At 45.6% G+C, this 18,864-nt stretch overlaps 1 protein-coding gene across 1 annotated transcript in view; it reads left to right on the forward strand.

Annotated features, from left to right (window-relative positions):
• Pkd1l1 (polycystin 1 like 1, transient receptor potential channel interacting) overlaps positions 1 to 18,864 on the forward strand; it is a 122,126-nt gene that overhangs the window by 61,284 nt on the left and 41,978 nt on the right. Inside the window, 11 exon segments of the mRNA XM_041668800.1 lie at positions 743 to 952; positions 2,008 to 2,250; positions 3,849 to 3,968; positions 4,933 to 5,081; positions 6,305 to 6,405; positions 6,719 to 6,911; positions 9,303 to 9,386; positions 11,490 to 11,697; positions 14,091 to 14,197; positions 15,433 to 15,649; positions 17,940 to 18,113. Coding sequence (XP_041524734.1) covers positions 743 to 952; positions 2,008 to 2,250; positions 3,849 to 3,968; positions 4,933 to 5,081; positions 6,305 to 6,405; positions 6,719 to 6,911; positions 9,303 to 9,386; positions 11,490 to 11,697; positions 14,091 to 14,197; positions 15,433 to 15,649; positions 17,940 to 18,113 — 1,806 coding nt within the window.

The raw sequence follows: 18,864 nt of genomic DNA on the forward strand, positions 1-18,864 counted from the left end.
GGCGGCATACATGGAACTGGGAGGACGTCAGGCAGCTGTGAGTGCATCTCAGATGAATTAGGCGAAAGGGTGGGTGGGAGACATGATCAAAATACATAGTGTCTATATATAAAATTTTCAAAGAATTAATAAATGGGCACTAATTTCTTAAATGCTGCAAGTGAAGGGTAACTGTTTAAGGTGGGCAAGGGTGTGGTGACAGTAGCCCACCCGCTCTGCCTACACAAGCATTTGGAATGGTGCATGGTGAAGGTTTATAAAGAAGGAAGCCGAGAAGGAGGGGTTTGCTAGGCAAACAGAGGGCAAAGGTATTACCAGTAGAGGAATATGCTTGGTATCAGGAAGAAGTCTTAGTTATTGGGGGTTGATAAAAGTCCAGTGCATCTTAAGCACAGATTATGTGTGGGTAATGGAGAGAATGGAGGATATGGAATGATGCTGGGGCCAATATTTCACAGGATTTATGGCATGCTCTTTAAAAAGTACATGCCATACTAAAGCACAAAGGGCTCTAAGGGACCTTTTGCTTTCCCTTGGTCATTGTGTGAATGAAGAAGCTGAGCATCCTAGAACAAATGGTTGCTGGGAATGGTGTCCACTCATCACCTAATACCAAACAGGAACTGAATTCTGTTGCCTTGACACCATGTTGAATCATTTGATACCTAGTAACAGAGAAAGAAGCAAAAGTCTACTCACCATGTGCCAGCGAGCATCTAACCCCATCCCCTCTTCCCTGCAGTTGAGCTTTATGAGCGCTGTGCACATCCTTGAATATGCACAGTTACTCCTAGCCCAAGGTCCGTTCTCCAGGAAGTTGCTGGTCAACAAAAACCTGGGAGTTGAGCTTATCCTTCTCATCTCTGGAGTCTGGGAAGCTGCCAAGGAAGACAGGAGAAAGGAGGACTCTCTGCAGGAAGAAGGCATGAAGATCATCTCTGACATGTTACTAGTAAGATGTTCTATCCACCCACAGAAATGCAGCCACAGGCCTGGGTGCAGCTCAGTGGTAGAGTGTGTGCTTGGCATGCATGAGACCCTTGGTTCCATCCCCAGCAGACACACAGACATGGACACAGACACAGACATGGACACAGACACATGCACACACACACACATGCACACACACACACCAAACAAAATGAACAGCTGCTCCGTTCACACACTAACCAGTATATATACATGCATACATACACACATACATACATATGTCCCTTTTCCCATTGAAAATTTAGAGTTGGTTCCTGAGAGCTGAGCCACGGTTCTAGGTGGCAGCTCAGTACTTGGAGTATTCATCTGGAATGCTAAGTCTTCTGTGGCAGCAGTGTTGTGTGTCCGGTGTTAGGATAGATCTTTTGGGAATTGGGGGCATACTTTGTTTTCTGCAGAATGGCATGAAGTCACACAAATGATTGCTTGGAGACATTAGCTTTAAAAGTATCCCTGCTGAGCTATGACTGTTTTAAAAAAAAAAAGATGTCTATTTTATCTATTTCTGCTGCAATGGTTTTGAGACATCGTCTTGGCTATTTTATTCTGATAAAATGGCAGTGTTCCGAGGAAGCAGTCAGTTAGTAGTAGAAGTCCATTGCTTTCCTTTCCCTGCCTTCCCATCCACCCGAGCTTGCTGGTTTATTTAACTAATAGCTATCACAGTGCTTTGAAAATTGTAGATCAAATAATCCTATACTTGAATCTGGCCTTTTTTCATCATTGTTCACATGCAGATGTGAAAATGTCTTCCGTCGGAACGTGTACTAAAGCTTAGGTTTGTGTACATACCAACCGGCCTAAAGGTCTTGAAAAGCCATCATACTGTCAAAACTCTGCTTATGAACTGAGAAGCACCAGGAAGCTTAGCAATTTTTAAGAAATTAATAAAATATCAGTGAGATGCACTCAAACAGGGAAGAACCATTTATGCCTTTAGTGTTACTGCCTTTGGTGTTTTGTACCCATTTGCTCATTCATCTTGCAAGAGTCCTCCCCTCCCTCCTGTGTTTGCAGACCTGTCTCTCCTTGGGCCACCAACATCAACTTCACATAAGCGCTGGGAAGATGGAGTTCTGGACCCTTCTCCATCACAGCTTCCAGAAGTCTAGTCAGAACCTGGGCTTAATCTGGGTCCATTTCCCTGGCGAGCTGGCCTTGCGCCGTCCTGCTCAAGAGGCATCCCAAAGCCCATGCTACATCAGCCAGCTCATGCTCTTCATGAATAGCCCTTACCCAGAGGGACGAGCTCCTGGACAGGTATGGCACGAGGCCTCTGCCACATCTAATGGCGGCTTCAAATGCTCAGTGACCCGACTTCCATAAGAAAGGAGAATAGGTTGGCATGCTTGCCCATTGTCCTTGTTTCCAAAGAGAAGCCACTTTGAAGTGGCTAAAGATCACTTTTGCTGTGTCCGAGGTGGCCTGGAGAAGACCGGTGGCGAGAAGGTATTTTCCAGAGACAAGGCCAGAGAGAGAAAGGAAAGAGTTATTAGACAATACCACAGAAGGAGCTGTGGGCAAGTCCGGGGGGGAGGGGGTGGTAGGGGAGTGCTTACTTAGCCTTATGTGGGGTCATGAGCTGGGTGAATAGGTGGGCGGCCTTCTCACCGTCTTCCTAATTAGTACAGCTTCCAGAACAAGTCCTCCTTTTTGACACTGGCCATTTGGGCGAAGGCGGCATAGGTCATTAAGAGTTAAACTTTAGTTGTTTACCTAAGATGTCTCAGGTGTCTGAAGTCAGGCTCCCAGAGATCATGGCCTGATTGTTCAAATATCAGGATTTCTGTTTTTAGTCTTGGTCTTCTGTCTTTACAAATTTCTCCAAAAAAATCTTAGCAGAACTAGGGCTCCGTGGTCTCTGCTAGGTGGATCCACGCAGCATTCACCGTGGCGCCTTCCCATCTTTGTCAGGGAGTCTAGGGCCAGAACATGTGGTGGAGTGGTCATGGCTCAGGCAAGTTTCACTGTTCCTAAAACCAACACAGAGTTCAACCAGAACAAAACTTGAGAAGGGGCTTCTGAAGAGCCACGAGTGTTCTCTTCCTCCACGCTAACAGAGAGGCGCATGTGGTCTGTCCCACATTGGGGGTGTGGAAGTCAGAAGGGACTTCCAAGGTCTTTGCACTTTGACATGACCTTCTACTTTCAGAATCCACAATGGCTTCTGGGTCTGTGAATCACGTGGGGCAGGACAGGCATAGCAGTAGTGAGCACAATGATAACTCCACCCTCTGCCTTCCCAGCTAGCTCAGCTCAGCGGGACCCTCCTCTTCCTCTTCCTCCTCCTCCAGATCCTTCTCCACCTTCTTTTCCTTGTCCTCCTTGCCCTCCTTTTCTTTTTCATAAGATAGGTTCTCACTATGCAACCATTGGAGTCAGAGAGACCGACCTAGCTCTGCCTCCTGAGTGCTGGGACCACCACACCCATCCCAGATACTTCTTTTTATAAGAGCTCTTAATAATTTTTTAACTTAAAAAAGCTGTCATTTCAGCAAGGAAAACATGCAAGGAGTGTTAGCAGTGCCCCCCCCCACACACACACACATCCGCACAAATCCTGCCTGCCTATCTCGTTAAACTCATTTTGTTTGATCAGAATTGGACAGTATGACTTCACTTCCTGCTTTTCATTGCTTTGTTTTGGTTTTGTTTGTTCATTTGTTTGTTGTGATGGGGTCTCCCCACACAACCCAGCTATCATGGAACTCACTATGTAGACCAGGCTAGTCTCTAACTCACAGTGATCCATCTGCCTCTGCCTCCAGGGAGTGCTGGGATCAAAGGTGTGCGCCACCATCCCTATCTGCTTTTCTCCTTTGGGCCAACTGTCGGCTTCATTTTCTTTGTTCCCCAAGGTGGGCAGCGTGGTGAGCCCTCTACTCTACAGCTGCAAGGACAGAAGCCCCATTCTCAGAGGACGGCTGGAGACACCTGTGACCGTGGAGTTTGGGGAGGAAGACTACCTGGTAAAGACAGCCGACCCACTGGGGGACAGTGTTAACTGTATTGGGAAAGTCTTCCCAACTCTATTGACCTAAGGGAGAGGGTCTCCCACAGGGATGCCCAGAGGTTGTTCTCCTAGGTAACTCTAGTTTTCACTGAGTTGACAATGGAGATTAATCCCCACAGTTTGGTAGGGTTGAGGGAAATGTCTATATTGGGGACACAAGATAAGAAAGTGTTCAGTAAACTTATGTCATTATTTACCATCACTATGATGTGCCCCTAAGTTCGTGGCCTCAAGAGCTCCCTGATGCTCTTAGTTAGATGTCCTTTGAGTCTGCTTGTGGCTAGCTACGACTTCTCAGGTTTAGTAGGTAAAAATAGAGACTTCCTAGATGAATTTGAATTTCAAATAGCACATAAACACCTTTTAGTCGAAGCATTCCCTAAAAACTGTGGAAAATGCTTATACTAAAATTATATGTGTTATTTACATGAAATTTAAATTCATCTGGGCACTTTGTGTTTAGTCTGTCCATCCTAGCAGCCTAGATGCTGAGCGACCTTACACAGGTTTCTCCTCCGTGTCTCAGTTTCCCTGTCAGCTCAGTGGGGGAGGAGGAGGATTTCTCTAAGCACTCAAGATGGCGGCTGGTGCACAGCAGAAGCGCCCTGCAGTATAATAACTGATACCATTCGGAGGGGGCCATGCCCGAGGGAACAGTCTGGAAGCATAATATTGAAGATTGAAGAGAAATGTTTAAAATTACATTTTCATTACCACGCATTTGGCACTGATTGCATTTGGTACTGTTTGAAATGGCAATATCATACGGAAATAAAGAGACTCCATCCTCCTAAAAAAAAAAAAAAAAAAAAAAAGACAGCTGACCCACTGCCTCTGCTGCCTTTAGGCTGGGCTGGCTGCTTTCTAATGCATTTGCCTTCCCCAAGACAAACCGCCTGACTTGCTCTCTTTCCTATTGGCAGCACCAGAGATATCCAACTGTGTTCACCTTGCTTCGGGATGAGATGAACCTCCACCGGTTTACTGGGCTTTCTGAAAAACCCCAGGAAACCTTACAGATATGCATCAAATTCTTGAAGCTCAGAAGAAGAGCCTTCCCCGTCATGCTGCTAGTAAGGTGTGTGAAGGGGAGCAGATAGGTGGATTAGTTCTGAAGGAATAACGAGGGTCATTGTCAAAGAAATTATATATATGCCTACATGTATATAAGTAGGTAATCTATTTAGAAATTGAGCTTCCACGCTTTTTTAAAAGTTAGATTCCCGCCTGTTAACTAAACTGAGAAACACCCGAGTTTCGGTCATACATAGTATGACACCATTTAGAAGTCTGATAACGCAACAGCACAGACCTGGACAGGAATTATTCTATTGTCCCCTCCCTCCCTTGCTTCTTTTCTCTCTTGTTTTCCCCCAGGAGAAAAATGTATTCAAATTATATTTTCCAAAAGACTTGATCGATTAATTCTCTCTCTCGGAGCTGTTGAGCATGTAAGATGTCTCAGGCAGCGGCTAGACTATGTGGAGAGGCTATTGGAGATTCTTTGGACTCTCAGGCAGAAAAGACTGCGAGAAGCCACTGTAGTGACTGAGTGGCAGATGGGGAGGAGCTTTGTCTTCTGGGAGAAGCAGCTCTGTGTCCTTCTGTCCTGGGAGTCCCATGTGTTTAGGCAGATGTTAACCGTACTACAGCATCTGCTTGACCATGTAAGTCCTTGGCTGGCTGGCGGGGACTTGGGAGCAGTCGTGTGTCTGTCATGGCTCTGCTGGGCAGATAGGCTCCACAAACAGCTGAGTCTTCCTTCCCTTGCTCGACTCTATGCGCCAAGGGAGCTGAGCCATTGGGCATCTATTTGCTTAAAGAATCCAATTTTTTTACTTAGTCCTTCAAAGTCACATACAAAAGGGAGGTGCTTGGAACTTTCTTTACCTGAGTAGTTAGAGGCTCTGATCTCTACCTGCCAACCCCCACTCTTCCTGGTATCGCGACGAAGCGTTAAATAAGCTCACATGTGCCCTGTGCCTCAGCACGCAGCCAGGTCTTTGCCCTTATGCCACAAATATGCTCTATGCTGGGCATTATTCTTACTTTTTCATAAGTAGCTTTTGTTTGGTTTGGGTTTTGGCTTGTTCTTTACAGATATAAGGGAAAGTGTTATGTTTGTATATGGGAGGGGATGGAGTTAAGGGGCTAAGTGTACAAGAGAATGATGTACATTGGCTCTTTTTTAGCCCTGACTATCCCTAACTATCCGTTTCTAGAGATAAGTACGATCATCACAAAGTGCATAAGTCTACACAGAGGGGACAAGCTGTCTCACTACCTCTTGTTTGCCCCTAGGTTCTCCAAGAAGGCCACGCCTTCGGATTTTCTTGTGAAGCAGGTATACTTCTGGGATAAGCAGACTGTGCACATTTATATACCTGCTCTTCCGTGGAAAGGTCAGTGCGTGCGTGTTAAGCCTTTGACGTCTGTCTTCCCTAACATCTCTATGAAGCACAGTATCAGATTTCCTGGTCATCTAGCTCTTACTGTCTTTCCATTTTTCTGCACTCTAATGCTTACAAATGAAAGCCTTGGTATGTTTAATTCACTGTAAATCCCCCAAAGAAGGAAAAAAAAAACAGAACCTGGTGCACCTTTCAGTCCTTCCTCTTTGTCTATCCCCAGTGGCCCTTCCACCTGCATTTGGGGTGGAGCATGTTCCTTGCATAGTTCACATGTGTTATTGATATGTTTTACCCCCTTTTCTAGGAGCCGATGTGGGGTATTTGTCCCTGCTAGACGCTGATTATGACAGGAGACCTCCAAACAAATACCTTGCTGGGGCAGTAAACTACACAGTGCATTTCCAGTGGATCCAGTGTGTGTTTTGGGACAAGACAGAGTGGAGATCCGAAGGTCCCTGTCCGCAGCCCGGAACTTCTCCTGAGAGAGTCAATTGTAGGTACGAGTCTCCTGCTGGGGGAAAGCCTGGGGGTTTTAACAACTGGTTCCATTTTTTCGCCTGCATTTGTGTCTGTCCCTGGGACCTTCCGTGAGAGGTGTCCTCTCACGAAAGCTGGGCAGTCTTGATTGACGCTCCTTAACAGATTGGGCCTGATACACCAGTCTGCGTGTCAGTCTTGTGGCTCCCAAGGACAGGGGCTGTCTGCTGGGCATCCCGTCTGAGCCACCTGTCATGGACGGGCATGTTGTAGGTAGTTGCTGGTGCCCACTGAGAAGTGAGTCTGCAGATGAGCCTATGAGTCCATCCAATCCTTACCATAGATAGATGCAGGCATGCTGTGACTACGTGCTTTGTAGTCAGGCAGGCAGATTTGTTTTGTTTATTTTTTTTTTAGTTGTTGAAAAAAGTTTCTGCCTCCTCCCCATTTCCCTCCCCCTCCTCCCACACATCGCCCCCTCCCCCCACTCCTTTTTCCCTCCCCCCACTCCTCTCCCCCTCCCTCTCGGGACTGAAGAGCAGTCCAGGCAGATTCTTTACTGCTACAGTCCCTGCCTTTATAAGCAGATGAGGGGACTGGGACAGAAAAGTAACTTCAAGCGGAAAGAGAAGTCTCTGCATGGACACAAGCAGCCTTCTTAAGATATCTGGGTCGTATCATTAAGTGAACACTATTTATCAATTTAATGCTCGGTTTAGTCCACTCATTTGTGCTGCCCTTTGGGTCTGTGCTCAGAGTGGCTGGATCTACAGTAGGTTCTCCTTTTAGCCAGAGTACCTGCACCAACTCCATTCCTACCAACAGTAATAAGGGCTCCCTTCTTCCTACAGCTTTCCAGAATTTGTTGTCTCTTGAGTTCTTGATAGCAACCATTCTGATTAGGGGAGATAGGATTCCAATTCTAATGTGAACTTCCCTGCTGACTAAGGGTCTTGAATGCTGTTTCAAATGCTCACTTGCCTTTATTCTTTTAAAAAGTCTCTGTTCAGTTACATAACCCATCTGCAATTGCATTGTTTGTTTTCTTAATGCTTAGGGTTTTTTTTTTTTAGTTCTTCACATAGCTAGATTTTTTTCTGCATAACCCTTTTTTTCATTTTTCTTTTACTGAAATAGATTATTTTCTCATGCAATATATTCTGATCATAGCTTCCTTTCCCTCTATTCCTCCCAGTTATTCCCTAACTCTCCTCCGGTCACAATCTATTCTCCTTTCTATCTCTTATTTGAAAAGAACAGAGTTCTAAGAGATAATAATAAAAATGACAAAATAAAATATATCAAAATTAAGCAAAAGTTATCATATCAAAGTTGGAAGTGCCAACCCAACAGGAGGGGAAGAGTCCTAAGAGCAGGCACAAGAGTCAGAGACCCTCATTCTCACAGTCAGGAGTCCCAGAAAAGTATTATCTAGACAGTAATCCCCTTCCAGATAATAGCTGGCAAAGATTGTCCTCTAATCTGTAGGCTGCCTCGGCAATCAACTGGCAGTTTCATTTGCTGTGCAGGTTTTTAGTTTCATGAGGTTCCCTTTGTCAATTGTTGGTCTTATTTTCTAAGGAGCTAGAGTTAGAAAGCCCTCCCAAATGCCTATGTCTTACAGAATACGCTCTACCTTTCTGTCTACTGGCTTTACAATCTCTGGGTTTACATTTAAATCTTGAATCTACTTGGAATTGATTTTCATGAAGGATGGGGGTAGATTAGAACCTACTTTCATTCTTCTACATGTAGGTGCTTGGTTTTTTCAGCACTGTTTTTTTTTTTTTTTTTAAGATTCTGTTTTTTCTTCAATGTACACTTTTGGTATCTTTGTCTAAAAACAGTGGCCAAAGTTATGCGGACCTATATCCAGATTCTCTCTTTAAACCCACTGGTCTCCATGTCTCTTGTTTGTGCCAACACCATGTTGTTTTGGAGTAACCTTTTGCAAGCATGTGGTACCATGGGAAGTTACTGGTAAAGTTTCAGTGTTCCAGTGTTCTTTGCTTTTACATGAAAGCAATCTTTTGCTCTCTGTTACATAGTACTCCCTCCCCAAGAGCCAGGGGGCACAAAGAAAGAACACAGAGAAACTACCTGCAGGATGATAAAGGGGAGGCAGTTTTGTTTTACAAGAATAGCTTTTACCGTAGTTGCCACGCCTGCCTGTAGGTGGCAGTGTTTCCCGATGCAAGACAGCTCAGTATGGTCTCCAAAGCAGCTGACTCCCGGTACTCAGACTTGGAACTCTGTAGTACCTCAGAGAGATACACATGAAGACATGGCAAACTGGCCCACATCATAACAACGGAATGGCTGCTCCTTCTTTTTCTCCAGCTTTTTTTGTCCAGTGACAAACAGCTGGACTTAGCCCACATCAGTTATTCTGCTTTGTTTTCCCCTTCTAGCTACCATCACCTGGCGCCTTTCTCTGTCCTCAGAAGAAAGCTGAATGCCACTTTGGAAGTGAGCAGCATTTCTGAGTTCCGGAGGTGAGTGCCATTCTCCAAAGCAGAGCTTCATTTCATGTTCTAGTGTCCGCTTAAGAGACGCGCATGCTCCGCTGAGTTTATGCGTAATGCTTACGTAACGTGTTTGCTTTCTGGAGCACAGATGTGAGGAATGATTGTCTTCTATGTCATATTATTGTTTATACTGTTTATACTTTATGTCGACTGACAGGAGCTTTATAAACACCAGGAATCCGGTATCTTTCTACTTTTAACCTCAGCTATATTTCAGTGGAGACTGGGTCAATTTTTATTGATTTATTTAATATTTACAGCAATCCAAAATAATACTCGCATTGCTTTTCTTGGTTTATACTGAATATTATAGCCTCATTTCTAATATCAACCTTGTTAGTTAGGGTTTCTATTGCTGTGAAGAGACACCATGACCATGCCAACTCTTATAAAGGAAAAACATTGGAGCTGGCTTACAGTTTCAGAGATTTTGCCCATTATTGTCATGGTGGGAAGCATAGCAACGTGCAGGCAGACATGGTGCTGGAGAAGGAACTGAGGGTTCTACATTTTGATCGGCTGGCAGCAGGCAGAGACTGCAACACTGGGCTTGGCTTGAGCTTCTGAGACCTCAAAGCCAACCTCCTAGTGACACACCTCCTCCAACAAGGCCACACCTCCTCTAAAAAGGCTACATCTCCTAATAGTGCCACTCTCTATGGCCAAGCATTCAGAGTCAATGGGGGCCATTCCCATTCAAACGACCATGAACTTCTGCCATATTTTAAATAAGTTTAAAAGTTACCATAGCCAGTTTCATAGTGAAAAACTTTATTCAGAGTTTGGAATATGAGTGCATTGACGGCAAACTTCTTTGAATATTTTTTGCATTTATATTGGTGGAATATGAAACTGTACTTCCCTTATGAATGGTACTTGGTAGATTTGCTGGTGGGCCCAATAGGTAGCAAGTAGTCATTAGTTACTAACAACCAATGCTGCCCCAGAGAAGGTTCCCAGTCAACCAATTCTCGGGACTTACCGTACAGAAATTCCAGTCCTGGTTTTCCACAACACCAATATTATTTGTGGGTAAACAAGGAGAAGTGGGACAGTGGAGTTACTACAGATAGAAAATGGCACCTGAAGTCGCCCCAAAGCACTGGTGACATCTGAGTGGTTCCAGGAAGAAATGTAGGAATAAGAAGGATGAACTAAAGCCAGGAATCTCAAGTTCATGAAGTGGGACTGAGAGCAAGTGTGACCTGGGTCTGATTCTGGTCTGGAAGCAGAAAGGAGGACACCAGGTCGGGGACCTAGAGTGTATATCATCCTTAGATGAAGTCAGAGGGATGAGGCAGGAGACTAGGAAGGTAGCATCCCCACACAGCATGGGCCCACTGCAATTCTGTCAAATAGCCATAGAGCCCAAATCCAGGTACGTTAAGGTCCAGCTGGAGGAACTTTACACGGACGACTCCCTGTGGATCTGCAGAGGAGGGGGCTGGATGATTGCTCTCCAGGAGGAATTGGTGCTTGAGTACCAGGGACGAGTTGAGTGTAAGCTGCGAGTAGAGTAGAGCAGCCTCACTCCCGGGGGCAGGGGTATGCAAAGAGGCACACGGAAGCCTTTGGAGCATCTCCTGTCTTGTCCTGCTGGGGAGGCAGGAAGGGAACAGAATGTCACGTCAGTATCATGAGGCATGTCAGTATCATGAGGGACATTCTTCTTTCTTTCTTTCTTTCTTTCTTTCTTTCTGTCTCTCTTCCATTTTTTTTTCATTACTACTAAAGATTAAACCCAGAGCCTCACATATGTTAGGCAAGTATCTGGCATTCTTTTTCAATTTCCCAGTACAAGTTCCTTAGACCGCAGGGTGCAGCTTTCTGGCACCTCAGCTGGATCATCATAGGCCCCCTGGGGCTTCACTGTAGGCTGTGGGATGCCTGGCATTGGCCACAGGCAGCTCTGTGTTTTCAGAGTCCCCTTCCACTCAGCCAGTATCCGATGTTTGAGAGACATGCCCATGAAGACCAACGAGAGTTTGGGAATTTGGGATGAGCTAATGCGTCGTCCTGAATGCCCGTTCCCATGAGAAATCCCCTGTATTTTTCTCTCTTTGTTTCCAGTGACCCACATAATTTGCTTCCTGGGATTTTCAGTGTGTTTCTCTTAGTTCTTTATGGAATCCTGGTGACTAAAAGCAGATGTATAGGTTGTCACAAGAAAAGGAAACCTGGCTGTATTTTTCTGGAAGGAGACACCGCGCCTGGCCACCAGCTGTATGCAGTCATTGTTGACACTGGCTTCCGGTCACCAGCCCAATTTACATCAAAGGTAACATGGACTCCTAACGGGCTTTTAGTGAGGTCTAGGAGAGTAGATGAGCCTGATGGGCAAAGAAGTGATAAGGAGATGATTTGGTTACCCTGCCAATCACCTGTGACCACTGTCCCATAGTAATGTCAAGGTGACGCTTATCTACCCTTTCCACTGTCCTCTCCCCTGCATATTTGTTAAGATAGGCCCCGCACCTCCTGCCCCTGGACTCCCCTCACCCTTTCTGCCTCCACGGTGAAAAAACGTCTCTGAGATGCTGAGAACTGGGTTGTACTCCCGTGAGTTAACACTGAATCCATGGTCCACCTCAGGGAAGGATCTAGTGAGAAAGGGGTAAGAAGTTCCCAGGCTAGCCTTCGGGCAAGGTGAGAATAGGGCTGAGTTGAGAGATAGGGTAGAGAGTTCCCAGGAGAATCAGATGAAGATGAGATTGTATGTGGGAAGGAAGAGGAAATGGTCAGGGGGTCAAGGTCTCCACCTAGCAGCCCAGGGAAATGCCTAGGCCAAGGTGGGCTATGGAAGAGAAGTCGGCAAAGGCAGGAACAAACTCATCCAGAGGCGTGGGTTAGCAATGTGTGCTACAAATGCACCAGGAATTCTCCAGGCGTGCTTGATACACCTTCTTCTAAAAACATGTCTGCTTTATGGAACCCACAGGACTGGGAGTGAGTGTGGCCTCCCCTAGGAGCCAGAAGATAGAGCTGTGTGTTCTTGACATGCTTGTCCAAAAGCAATGTAAAACAATTAGATCTGCTGAGTTAGATCAGCTCGTCGGGTTCATGATCAGGGTGGGATTCACTCATCCACATGGAGTCAGTGGCTTCCAGTGCACATGATTGGAGGCAGGATCCTCCTACCAGTCCCCAAACGGTGATTACCTAAGGTGATTGCACCTAACACCCACAGGAGCACCATGGAAAGAATTTGCTGAATATTCATAAAAGACCTAAATAAGCCATAGCTATCTCTATGCAGCAGCTGAGACAACTAGTTTCTCACTGTTATAAATCAATAGAACCAATGATTATGATGACAGTGTGAATTGATCTGTTCCTATGCCCACATTACTTGTTTTATTTGAGCTTTTGTTTTGTTTGCATGTGTTCACTGGTTTGTTCAGACAGGATCTCACCACATAACCCCGGCTGTATTAGAACTTGCTGTGTAGACTAGGCTGGCCTCAAATTCAGAAATCCAGTTGCTTCTTTTTTCCAAAGGCTGGGGTTAAAGGTGAGTTACTACACCCAGACACACTATCCATTTTACTGAAAAAAAAAACTTACATATAAAGAGATTAAAGCCAATGAAATCAACTGCAATGTCAGAAAAATGCCTTGTGGAACAGAAACTATTGATTCTAAAATTCATATGGAAGGGAGCACAAGCACACAGAGAATAAGCATAGGCCTAGCAATCTGAAAGGGAACAGCCAGAGAGGAGCCATCACAGTGTAATGTTTTCTAGGGTTGACCCATAGACTTATGGGACAGCTAGACACCCCCAAAATGATCCAGGTATGTGTCAAAGTCTGCAAAATGTCTGCAGCAATCACAGTCCCTACAAAAAAAAAATGTAAAACCTTTAATTGATGTTGTATACACACACACATACACTAAATGAATGAATTTCAGAAGTCTAATAAAAGAAAGATAATAATAATAAAAATAGTAACTATAAAGCAAAAGATTATTTTGGACTAGAAAAGGATTTAAAATACAAGAGACGGGCCAGGCTGTGGTGGCGCACGCCTTTAATCCCAGCACTTGGGAGACAGAGCAGGATAATCTCTGTGAGTTTGAGGCCAGCCTGGCCTACAGATGAGTTCTGAACAGCCAGCACTGTTACACAGAGAAACTCTGTCTCAAGAAACAAAAACAATAAAAAAGACAAGAAATTAATATTATTTTAATGAAAGATTAAAGTCACTAAGCAGCAAAACTGAAGCATTCTGAGTGGCAGATACTGAGAGAGTGGTATGTGTAGTCGATGTGGTTCTCTAGGGTGCTCCTTGTGGACATGGGTACTCCACCCACCAGCCCTTGACCCACTCTGGTGTCCTGCAGGCCCAGTCCAGCCACCATGGCCAAGGGTAGGAGATGCTGCCCTCTGTGGCGTTCTGCCCTGCTGAAGAGAAAGGCTGAGGAATTCCAAAGGGGCTCCTGCTTTTCTAGACAAGTTTGTGACGAACTGGCTCGTGGAGGAGCCTTTACACTGCAGGATGTCAGCCCCAGTCTGTGAGGACTCTGCAAGCCATGCAAGTCCCCCACAGTCCCTGAGCTCAAGCTGGGACCAGCCAGTAGGGAGCTGGGACAGGGCAAGGAAACACTGTTTACAGAACTCCACACCCTCAGTGACATAGCCTCAGCTCTCATTTCTGTGTCTGTTTTAAGGTTTTCATTGTTTTATGTGGTGAAAATGGACTCTCAGAAACCAAAGAACTCTGCTGCCCAGAGATGTCCTTATTTGGAAGGAATTCCAGGCACACCTTTATACTGAGGTACTCCTGACACTGCCAACCACATGTTTTGGGAAAGGGGCTGGTCAGAATGGGGTACCACAAAGTTGCTGCATAGAGAACATCGGCTTTCAGAACATCAGGCCTAGGAGAATGCTTGCTGATGAAGCACAGAGAGCAATGAACTTGGCTTACATACCTACAATTTTAGGAAGGTTTTGGTTTTGCTTTTGTTTTTAAAAGTAGGGACTTACTACGTAGCCACTGCCATCCTGAAATTCACTATGTAGACCAGGTTGGCCTTGGACTTGCAACTGCCCTCCTGGCTATGCTGCATGGGGGCTGCAATTGCAAGCATGTATGACATATGGGATAGATTAACACGGCTTGTTTACATGGGGTGGAGTGGGGTGGGGGGGAGGGATGAAGGCAGAAAAAAAGGTGGAGGCTTACTAAGCTTATGTATTAGAATAAGTGTTCTTTATGTCACAAAACCTGATTAAATTCATTAGTGCCACCACCCCAAACCTGGAAGAGCAATGCTACGTGACATCCCAGTGATAGAGTCAGGGGAAGAGGTCTTTTATCAAGGGAGAGGTGACCTTTTTAGAAAATATGAAAATAATGAAGTCTGTTTTTCTCATGGAAAAATGTATAATGTCTGTTATAACTTACTTATATTTATTATTTTGAGGCATTGTTTCTATGAGGAAAGTACAGGTTAACGTCAGACTAACTCATATTAGAACAGACATATGGAGATCCAGTGACTTGGTATAAGGAAGTTATAGCCATTGCATTTTTCAAGAGATGTGTTCCAGGTCATACAGTGGGTCCCAGAGTCAGCAGAGAGCCCTGAACCCTGAACCTGTTTGGTTGTTCTTTGACATCCAGGCCTGAGATAAAGTGTGAATTATTCATGAGGCGCAGCACAAGATAATCAATTAATCATAACAAAGTAGAATGGCTGGAACACCACAGTGCGATGAAACTTTAAAACCTAGGGATCATTTATTTCTAGAATCTTCCACTTGTTTTGTGTGTGTGTGTGTGTGTGTGTGTGTGCGTGTGCGTGTGTGCTTTTGGTGAATAACGAAAACCATCAGCTTACTTGATGATAATAAAGGGACATTACAGTAGATCCCAAAGGCCTGTGTGCCCCTACCAGTCACAATGCTCATTGGAAACCACGGTGTTGAAGGGCCAGATCAGAGCTGGTGAGGTTTTTACAGGTGCTGAACACACATGACCCATGAGACATTTCTTTGCTTCATTAGCACCCCTAACCAGCTGGGTCTACTCCAGAAAATCCACCTGTGGCACGACAGTAGTGGACCGGCCCCAAACTGGTTCGTCAGTCACGTGATGGTGAAGGAACTACACTCAGGCCAAGGCTGGTTCTTCTCTGCCCAGTGCTGGCTGGCTGTGAGCCTATGTGATGGCCGTGTGCAGAGAGAGCTCTTCTGCCTGCACCGTGGTCTTGGCTTCTGGAAGGTAGGTCCCATGAGGGTGACCTGTGACATATTTGGTGAGTTCTTCTGCTACTCTTTCCAAAAATGCTATTTGAACTTTCCCAAAGTTATGTAGCCAACTGTCAAGATAAGATATCCGTGTTGTGTGGCTTGTCCTGGAAAGACGCAAGCAAGAGCCTACTCATCCCAGATAGGGACTGATGGCACACAAAATAAATGGCTCCTTCCAAGTCTGTCTTGGTTAGCCACTTGGCTTATGGATTACTTACAAGGGTGCGGGTGACTTGCCAGAGGCTACACCACTAAAAAGCCAACCCCAGCATGGGCAGTGGCACTAAGGTGCCCCCCCCCCGGGGGCTCTGCACTACTTGCAGTAAATCCTTTCCACAGCGGTGGCTTACTCTTTCTCTAACCTTGGAGCACATATCTATGACTCTCTTGCTTCTGGAGCTCCAGGGTCTTAGCCCCTCCCTCCTCCTCCGGGACGGGCTGCTTCAGCTCAGAGGAGACAGTTGCAGCCCACCACACCTCCAATGACCTGACACTTGAATCACCTCTCCAGCTAGCATGCAAGCAATGCCTCTGCCACTTAGCAATCTTTACAGGGATGCAGTTCTGCAGTCTTTGAGTTGCAGCAGTAATAAATTTCTTGAGCTGCTGCAGGCTGGTGATCTGCAGTGTCTGAGAGGGCCCAAATTAGAGATTTATTATTAACTCGTGTACCATAAACAAGTGCACTGTCATGGAATGCAAACAGGTCATGGCTGCAATGTCGGAGGGTCGATGAGTGCCAGTAGGTGACGGACTTGTCATTACCTCGCAGACGAAGTATGAAATTTTGGGTTCTGAATATTCCCATTTACTCCCCGCTAATGGCTCACTGGGAAACATTCACATTTTATATTCAATGTTTTAGAATAAGCCTCTTCATGAATTTCCCTTTAACTAATTTACAGGCCATACAACGGCCCACTGTGCACTGCTATTTGCCCAGGCTACAGCCACAATTTTCCTTTATCTCCATAACAGCAAATGTCACAAGAGACCCTTCTCTGTGAGTTGGGTTTCTAAAGAATGGTTTCTTTTTTAAAAAATCTTACAGCATTTTTAATTATTTGCTTCATGCATGGGTGTGTGTTCATGTCACCATCCACGTGTTGAGGTGAGAGAACAGCTTACAAGAGATGGTTTTCTCCTTCCTATCATGTGGGTCCTGGGATTGGGCTCAGGTCACCAGGCTTGGCAGCAAGTGCCTTTACCCTTTGCACTAGCCTGCTAGACTGACATTTCCTGGCACTGGGTCTTGTTCTTTCTGTTGTCACTTGGCATTGCCAGTTTAGCACAAAACATGGCCAATATGAATTTGAAACAATTGTTTCCAAACAGCCATGGTCCCTAGGAAAATTTTAGCCCTTTAAACTAAAGGCCCTTGCTTAACTCTGACATCCCTTGGACAATAATCACCATGTTTCCCCCTCCAGCTGATGGACTTGAGACCTTTAGGTGAGAAACCTAACTTTACTGATTTAGTCATCTGTGAACCCATATGGCTGGGTCTCTGGAATCAGTGGTCCCTTGAGAATTTACATGCAAAAGATACACCCTTCATCTAGCAAACCTGTTTCGACCGTGTTTGCTGATTGTTCTGTTTGTGTTCATAATATCAGGTCTGTGTATAAATGGTTCTTTTCTAGAACATTTATCACCAAAAATTATTTAAGTTGCATTGAGAGTTTTATAGTTCGGAGAAATTCCACAAGGTATTACCAACTTCTGGGCAGTAGACCTTGTAAAGCTCCCGAGCAGAAGGCAGGTCAGTTCCAGCTCTCGGTGAACCCAGAACTGGTGCCCAGCTACAATGAGACGGTGTTTCTGTAGGAAGTGCTAAGAGTGGGGAGTTTTAGAAAGTCTTTTGGAGATCAGAAAGGACAGAAATGGTGGGAGGGCCAAGAAAGGAGGTCTCCACAAGCTAGCACAAACGAAGCTGGGAACTAGTTGGGACTACACTTTTGGAAGCTTCAGTAGGAGACTGAACTGGGTCGGAGTCCAGGTGGTAAAAGTAATGTCCAGTGAGGTGCTGCTAAAGAGGTGGTGGGGAGGGGAGGAAGGAGGCAGAGCAAGTGACCATCTTAAAAGAGGCACCCACCTGCACCAACCCAGTAGCCAGGAGGGATCCAGCTCTCAGCTAAGAGAGAAAAGCCAAGCGATTTTGGAGTCCCATTCTAAAAGCTGCAGGTTATCAGTCAGGAGGATTTCACTCTGCTCACATGTGTGTCTCTGTCTGGGGAAACGCCCGTGCTTTTCTGTTTCAGCTTTTCTATGCCAAGTTCACAGAGTACCTGGAGGATTTCCACATTTGGCTCTCACTGTACAGCCAGCCCCCTTCCAGCAGCTACCTGCACACACAGCGGTTTGCCGTGGCCTTCTGTCTCCTGTGTGTCTATTCGTGCCTCACTGCCCTGGTCACTGTGGGAGTCCATGAACAGGTGGGAGGCAGCAGATTTTCCTACAGTAACTTCCAACTCTCAGGCAGACAGTTTGTCCTTCTTGTAACGTGCGAAACTCAGGGCTCCCTGAGGCAGGCGTACGCTAGGAGGCGCACTCTAGAGATGTGCTGAGTGGGCCTGCAGGTGACATGACTGGAATCAGAGCCCGAGAGAGCCTGCAAGTCAACACTGGTGCCCTGGGAGAAGTCACATCCTGGGTTCCAGACAACATGGCATTCGGGGTGAGGGGAAAGAAGCTAATCTTTTTGAAGGCTTATTTTTTTTTATCATTTTTTTTTTACTATGGGTGCATGTGTAACAAGGAGGAAAAGAGAGAGTACCGTTAGAGTTCAGAGGAGAAGTTGGACTTCTTGAGGCCAAAGTGACAGGTTTCTTGTGAGCTGCCTGATGTGGGTGCTAGGAACCAAATTAGGACTCGCTGCAAGAGTGATGCATGTTCTTAACTGCTGAGCCATCTCTCCAGCCCAAGGTTGTTGTCTATGATAAATGCAGGATCATTCATGGGACCAGCCCCGAGGTTCACACGGTCCTCCAGACAGCTGGAGGATACACGGATAGTTGCTGGGTGAAGACTGTCCTGTGACAAGCTAGCTGTCATAGGTCAAAGGGTGTGATGAATCTTTATGTGGCAGCAGATATGATCACACTTAAAGATACACAGAATTTTAAACTAGAAGATGTTGGTGGAACATGTGACAATAAGCAAAAGATGGCGAAGGATGTCATCAAG

Source organism: Microtus oregoni, unplaced genomic scaffold, assembly GCF_018167655.1.
Source record: "Microtus oregoni isolate MIOR12 unplaced genomic scaffold, Mior012 000019F_ref0000042, whole genome shotgun sequence".
NCBI lineage: Eukaryota > Metazoa > Chordata > Mammalia > Rodentia > Cricetidae > Microtus > Microtus oregoni.